Consider the following 7,500-nt stretch of genomic DNA (forward strand, 5'->3'; position numbering starts at 1 on the left):
TTCCAAATGTTTATGCGTCACCGACTAAAAGGGCTTCATTTCATTTCTCACAATGAGCCATACGGGTGGTGCTGGCCATTCCACCTCGCCCTCCACAAATGGAGTTAAAAGAAAAGAGAAATTGGTTGTTTTTAAAATTAAATCTCACCTTATCATCCCCAGTCCCTCTGTGATCCGTATCTTCGTTTTCTCTCGCCCCAACAGGGGAGGGCCTCGGCGCGGTCGGGATAAAAAGCTTCGAATGAGTGTCCTTTAATACAAACATCACAACACGATAATATTGATTTTCAACGACTTCAGGAAAAACCCGTCAAACTGTTTTCTCATTTTCATATTTATCGTGAACAAGACTTTGTCTCGACTAGTTTTGAAGCTGATATATGCCAACTTAAGTGTTCGAAATCCCTTTGCTAAATTCTGTTTTTGCAGTTTGAGATTGTCTACTTCCCCAGTTTTAAAAAAAACGCCTAAATATATTTTCATCCGTTTACTTAATTCGAGTTACCTCTGCTTGTCTTTGCTGCTTCAGCAAGGCTTTCCGTGACTCAGTCTCCCGTAAGGTCGGAGGCGACGGCGCAGGGATTGGGTTAGGTGGTGAGTCCGAGCCGTGACGTTCTACGATTTGCTTCATTCGTGTCCTTAGAGACGGGCTGCTGTGCGATTGGACATTCACTGGCTGAGTATCCACCGCCTGGTGGAAAGTTGTTCAAAGTTGGTGGAAAGTTGTTCAAAATTCTGCTTCGCAGACATCATTATTTTGTCTTAATATCGTTTCTAGTAAGTTTAGTGCCATGTACGCCATTGCCCTGCACGCCTCGATTAGCATTGCTAAACGCGTGTAGTGTTCATTATAAAATTTAACTGGAATTTTTGAAAATAAACTTGAACTTAAACTTAGGTTAGGGGCACCCTTGCCAGTGTCTTTTTTGTCCCGTAAAAAAGGCCCTATGATTTTTAAGACTTCTGCCCCAAATTTTCCTTAAAGAACTGATAAAACGTTGCTATGCCAAAGTATATCAAATTCAACAGAGACACTTTTGCATGACTACATGCTTCTTTTGTCTTTTTTTTTTTAGAGCTCAGTTTTTAAATGCCTTAGCTTAAGATTTACCTGCAACAACCTCATGCACATTGTGCTGTCTTCTTACCTCTCCAACTGCTGGGTTTCTCGGTGAACTGGGTCTTGAGGTTGATTGAGTAGATGTCCCAAGTGACTCTTCCCTTGAAAGCGATGATTCACACTCGCGAGGAGTAGATTGAGAACTTTTCGGAATGGGTGGGATCGTCTGAGATTCGAAAAGAAAAAGAATTAAATTGTCAGAAGTATTACGAAATCATTTCCTAAATGGGGGTAGCATTTACCATTGCTATGAAAGATATGTATTTATCATACGATACTGATGCTTAAGCGATCTTTTACTCACGTGCATTAAAACTCGAGAACCTCGTTCCCGGTAGTCAGTCCCAGTTAAAATTCTAACCCTAAATCATAATTAAGTCAAAAGTGTGGATCTCTCTCATTTGACCTTGGCCCATCAGTTTACGGTAAAATTCTACAGTTCCCGCCAAATACTGGCCAATCAGTGTTGGGCCAAATGACGGCAACTCTCCTCATTGACTGGCAACCATGAATCCGCACGAAGAATTGCTCGTGCTAATGCTAAATGCAAATTCGTGCGTGAAATGCAATGCCGCTACGTTCTGTTCCCGCAAAACTCTAGCAGTAGCCGTTCTAAAAAAAAAGGACAATGACGTAAACTGATGGGTCTCATTCCATTCCAGAACGAGACTTCTGGGTTATGATCTTCTAAGTGAAGTACGACCGTCTGGGTGAGTGTAGTCCTGAGAGGGATTCGTTTGGGTGACATTGACTGACGTTTCGACAACCTGAGCGGAAGTCATCTTAAGAGACAAGACTTCATTTGACTTCCGCTCAGGTTGTCGGAAACGTCAGTCAATAGGTAGCTTAAGGTGATTCCTCAGAAATTAAAGTTCCCGATGAATTTTTTTAAAACTTTCCCTGAATGTTCTCTACCAAGCACTGCTTCGAAAAAAACAATAAAAATGATAGGTCACCATTCTCGCTTAAGAGATATGATGGGCCAATCTTACCCAATTTATGCTTGTACTCGTGCTATTTAGGCGCATTATTCATCGGTCCACGTTACATTTTGCGGTAGCTCGATAGGTAGTTTATAAAAGTAATACTCGGAAAAAAACTTAACAGGTAGAAAATGTCGAGCATATAGAACAATATTATATAAAATTTGTGGAAACATAACACTATTTGAAACGACGTGGACGTAAAGCGTTCGTAGAGTCGTTATTTTTGCGGTCATAATTTGCATCACAGAGTAACGGGTTCCAACATGCTTTCGCCTAGATCTTTTTTTGCTTCCGATAAATTTTTTTAGTTTTCTTTTAAATTAAGGGGCACAATATGCACACTATTATTATGCAATAAAAAATACAGGTCACCATGCTCGTTTAAAAGAAAATGAGCATTTATTTCGCTATCGAGCTTAGCTTGAGGGAAATTTCTTTCGCTGTGTACGTGCACGCGCTAATTTGCGCGCGCTAATGACGCAAAAATCGTGCGCAGTAGGGATGCGCAATGCAATACTGAGGAATCACCTTAAGCACACGCGTTTTTGAGACTCGGACGGCAACCGGAAGAGAACATTTCGCGTGCCAGGACAGTGGTGTCTCCCAGATTTTTATACCAATCATCTTTAACGGGAAAAAGATACTTACCAATGTAAACGTGGTTGAGTGAAGACAAGTTAAAAAGGAAAACAGCTCACCTCCGGTTGCCGTCCGCGGCTCAAAAACGCCCCGTGCTTAAATTCCCCATTGTCACCCAAAAGAATCCTTCTCAGGACTACACTCACCCGCACGATCCTACTTTACTTAGCCATGATATGACTCCTAGGTTTAAACCATTTACGAAGAGGTTGACAAAGGCAAATTAACCACTGTAAGCCGAAATGATTTGCAAGCGCACATTTCGAGTGTTAGCCTTCGTTACTCGCCCTGACGACCGAAGGGCTACCAATCGAAACGCTCGCTTGCAAAATCATTCTAACGGCGGTTAATTTCCCTTTCGGCCTCAACTCGTTTACTAAAACCAGTTTTTTCGTGCATTTGTAATTAGCCAACTGGTCTGCTTACCGCCAGTTGGGAATTCTCAAAGATTTGCATTTGTTTCGATAATATTATTTCATTCATTGTCCCTACAAACCCCCGCCCAGGAGGGCGATCAACATGTACATTTTTTCAACCAGTTACGATGCATGCAGGTTTTAGTAAGAGTCACGAATATATAGGTAGGTGTAAGTGTTTTAGTTTTTTTTTCATTGACTTGATGAATCGCACGAAGTTGTTCAATACGTTTGAGTGAAAATCTTCTCACAGGATTTTCAAGTTATTCCTCGCCGGGAGCTAGAGGTAATTACTTCAAACTTGAGAAAAAAATGGGGGGTCACTGAAGCCTGACCTGCCTAAAGCGTCCTTTGTAAAGATGACCATCGCTGCCTTTTAACATGTCAATGACTGAGAGTTCCCTTCCCCAGTTTGGGCCATCTGATGGCTCGTCGCGCGCTACAAATAAAATCAAAGGTATCCTGTGGTAAGCTCGTGGAGTAAGCAAGATACTGCGTCAGGGAGGTGATATCGCGAATTATCAAGTCTATAGAGTGGTTACAAATGCAGTGTAATACATTATATTGAACGTCTTTCATTGGTAGCCGAATAAGAGCATTCTTAACGACCATTTAACGAATGCATGAATGCGCCTGCCGCCTTAACGACCATTTAACGAATGCAGGAATGCACCTGCCGAACTTGAGACGATTAGAAATCGATTACAAATTTTCCATTGTTTACGCCTGACAGCCTGATTCGCCAACCATCCCGATAGCTCTCCACGAGCTAAAAAAACCCCGAACATTTAACAATTATTCGCCGAAGGTGAGGTGAATAATCGTTTTAGTATAGTTACATGGGTGATTATTTGAAAAATATGCATTTTCTTTAAAAGTGCAACCAATCAGCGCATACAATTTCCAATAATCACCTATGTACGTACAGAACTGAAGTTGATTTGATGTATGACAAATATTGATAAAAATCACCACGCGTTCCATTAAATCAGGGCGTAAAAGACCTATTTTAAACAAGACGTTTGCGCCAGAACAAGAGTTATTCTTGGGTTAAAGTGATTGTAAATATTCGTGTTCACTTGAGGAGCAGATTAATTCGTGAACAGCTTGATTGTGACATTTATCAACTGTTTTCAGAAAACATGCAACGTTTTTTGAGGTTGAGAAGAATGGAATTAAGGGGACGTCGAGCATTTCTGGACACATGTGAGAAAGCAGGACTGGTTTTCAAATTAAAATCCATAAAACCATAAACACAAGAGATGTAAACAGTGAAATGAGCCAACACAGCACGTAACAAACAGAAGATACAAAATTAAAGGACCTGAAATACGCCTAGTCCATCACGCAAGTCATTCAAAAACACTCCTTTGGGTCAATTAGAACTAGAACTAGCGATAGCATTTGTAACATTAACAGAATGCGAAGGTCGCAAGTGAAAAGGGGAGACTGAGACCTCGATCTGTGTTGTCGATCGCACCATTTCCCTTAGCCATGGGGACTAGACTCGCGAGGGAATGCCGGAGGCTCGGACCGAAGAAATCTCAAATTCTTTCTTTTTTTAAACACTAAATGAAGTTAAGCCTACGGCTTCCCCCCTCCCACAGCTATTCGCCAACCCCGGTATTATCCTCCAAGTACACAAACCTCCTGGGACTTGACTTAGCTGAGTTGTTTTGCTTCGTCTTTTGCTTGGGTGATAAATTATCGTGTGGCTTCCTCCGCACGGCCGGCCGGAAATGATATCACTTAAGGCCTTTTCCACTTTGGCACCACCATAATGACCACGTTGATGCTGTCGAATCTAATAGAATGACAAAAAAAATAAGTGGTGCTGCCGTATCTTATATTATAACATATAAGAAAAAATAGAAAGACAAAAGGAAATGGTTTTCAAGATTCTTATTTTTCTTTGAATTTCAAAACTATGTGTATTGTCAACTAAACACTAAGCGACCAAAGTTTTAAGCCTTGCTTCAAAAAGGCATCTGTTTATTTTAAGGTGATTCCTCAGTATTGCACTGCGCATCTTGTACTGCGTATACGGTGTGTCGATATTTACACGCTGAAACAGTTCTCAAAACATTTGAGAGAAGTTGCGAATGACCATAATTCTTTGCGAATAAGCGCGCGCATTCCGAGAATATTTTGTTGTTTCGATCTACGACAATCGAGATAGACAGTGGCCTATATTTTTTATTTCATAACTTTGGTGTACAAATTATGCCCTTTAGAACAAAATAAGTTTCAAAAAATTTATCGGAAAGAAAAAAATATAGCTAAAAACGTACACAAAGCCTCTTACCCAGGGAAGTAAATTACGATCTTGATCTTGAAAACAACGACTTGAGAAACGTTTTGAGTCGACGTCGTCCTAAGTTGGGTGATTTTTCCATAAACTATATACGACAGAGTTCCTCCATATGCTCTAGACTCTTTACCTATCACGTGTTTTTTCAAATGGTACTTTAAAAATCCTCTCGTTTCGCTACCGCAAAATGTACCCTGAGCCGATGAAATAACGCGCGTGATTAGTATCGGTACAGGCATCAATGGGGTAAGATTGGCACATTATACCCCTTAAGCAAGCACGGTGACATATCTTTTTTCTTGCAGTTTTCAAAACAAGAATTAGTAGGGAACAATCAGGAAAAGTTTCAAGAAAACCGTTCTACACCTTTTTTTCCTGAGGAATCAGCTTAAGATCATAAGTGATGATCCGGCTAGGGTTCGAACCCGTAACCTCCCGCATGACAGCCCGATGCTCAACCAACTGAGCCACCGGTGCGCGGTAATTATTCTCGACTTGACTTGACTCGCCTCACCTGGTCCATTTCATAGGACAAATACGGTCCTTTGGATCTCTTTGTCCGTACTCCCCTCGCAGCTGGTAGCTGAGCCTGGAGAGGCCCCCTTAGGGGAAGTTCCACAGGCCGGCTACACGAGATGCAATTAAACCTGATCGGCTTACGAAATCCAGCTGCATCGGCAAAACCCATTTTTGTCTCAGCAGCAATGAGACTTCGGGATTTTTGCACATCAGCAATACGTTTCTCTGCAACACAAAGGAAAGGAACTTTATTTAAGTGTCTAATCTTCTAGCGCTGTAGAGCACTAATCGGGGACACTGTCAATTGAAATTAGCAAGTTAACGCAAATGAAATCACATTTTGGTTTTAGAGCAGAGGCGAAAACCGGAGTACCCGGAGAAAAACCTCTCGGTGCAGAGTAGACGCCGAGTCTGGGAATCGAACCCGGGCCACATTGGTGGGAAGCGAGTGCTCTCACCACTGCGCCATCCCTGCACCTGTCGAAACAGTCATTGTTGCTTCAAGGAAAATAAAAGAGATCCCTAAAGAAAGATCAAAAACAAGACAATAAAACACCTTTGACAAAACAGAAACACCACAATGAGGAAATCAGAGCGGTCAGTGAGATATATCGCCCTCGAACCTTGGAAGTTTGCGCATGGGTGCGAGCAGCCCTTCCTCACCTTTGTTCGCCGGGTGTGACAAGATGACCACGTGCAAATGGCCACGTAAATTCTACGAGCATTTTTTGCGTCCAGTTTAACAAACGAATCGCATTAAAAACTTCTAGTTTTCTGCTGTTTCCATTACCTAGATAATTCTTGAGTGCCTGAAAAGCCTGCCCATCCATTTTTTCTGACATATCGTCAGACAGTTGCTTCAGTGCTTGTTTTAAGGCCAATTCCTCGTTCATGTAGTCATCCATTTTCTGGAAGGCTTCTCTCAATCCCTCATCCAATATGTTGAATGAGTTATCAAATGTTGACACATTTACTTTGCTGTCCAAGGCCGCCTTGTCCGCTTTAATGTCCATCTCCATAGCAACATTATCTTTGTCAGCTTTGCTCTCCTGAAGTTTTTCAACGTAGCGGTAGAGTGCTTCAATGTGTTCCTGCACAAAAAGATTTGCAACTACATTAATTGCTAATAAAAATGAGTACCATCAATTTATCCTTCCAAAACTTCAACAAGCCAAGGTCAAGGTTAATTCCATGCTAGCAGACTCTTGTAACGAGTCCTTTTTCAGGCTCATCAATGTCACGTGTTTAAATAAAGCTTTTCAGTTTCAGTTCAGTTCTTTTGCATTCGCCGGGCTGATGAGTTTTGGAAAAGAGACTTCTGCCAATTTGGGTCGAAAGTCACCGTGCTGAGCATGCGCGGCCTTTAACTTAGCTACCACTTAGCTACCAAATTCTTAAGTGATACTTCACATGTTGTATGGGCTCACTTAACAACAGAGGAACTACTATAAAGGAATGAGCAAGACACACCAGTTGGTATTTGAATTTGTTTTCAAGGGGCGGGTGTTA

At 41.6% G+C, this 7,500-nt stretch overlaps 1 protein-coding gene across 1 annotated transcript in view; it reads right to left on the reverse strand.

The window, feature by feature from the left end:
- LOC138008407 (restin homolog) overlaps positions 1–7,500 on the reverse strand; it is a 21,063-nt gene that overhangs the window by 6,240 nt on the left and 7,323 nt on the right. Inside the window, exons 5-11 of the mRNA XM_068855745.1 lie at positions 6,782–7,082; positions 5,987–6,216; positions 4,809–4,965; positions 3,497–3,600; positions 1,149–1,286; positions 506–691; positions 149–250 (exon numbers count right to left, since the gene is read on the reverse strand). Of these exons, the coding sequence (XP_068711846.1) occupies positions 149–250; positions 506–691; positions 1,149–1,286; positions 3,497–3,600; positions 4,809–4,965; positions 5,987–6,216; positions 6,782–7,082 (1,218 nt within the window). The remainder of the gene's footprint in view (positions 1–148; positions 251–505; positions 692–1,148; positions 1,287–3,496; positions 3,601–4,808; positions 4,966–5,986; positions 6,217–6,781; positions 7,083–7,500) is intronic.

This window comes from Montipora foliosa, chromosome 6 (genome assembly GCF_036669935.1).
Source record: "Montipora foliosa isolate CH-2021 chromosome 6, ASM3666993v2, whole genome shotgun sequence".
Lineage (NCBI taxonomy): Eukaryota > Metazoa > Cnidaria > Anthozoa > Scleractinia > Acroporidae > Montipora > Montipora foliosa.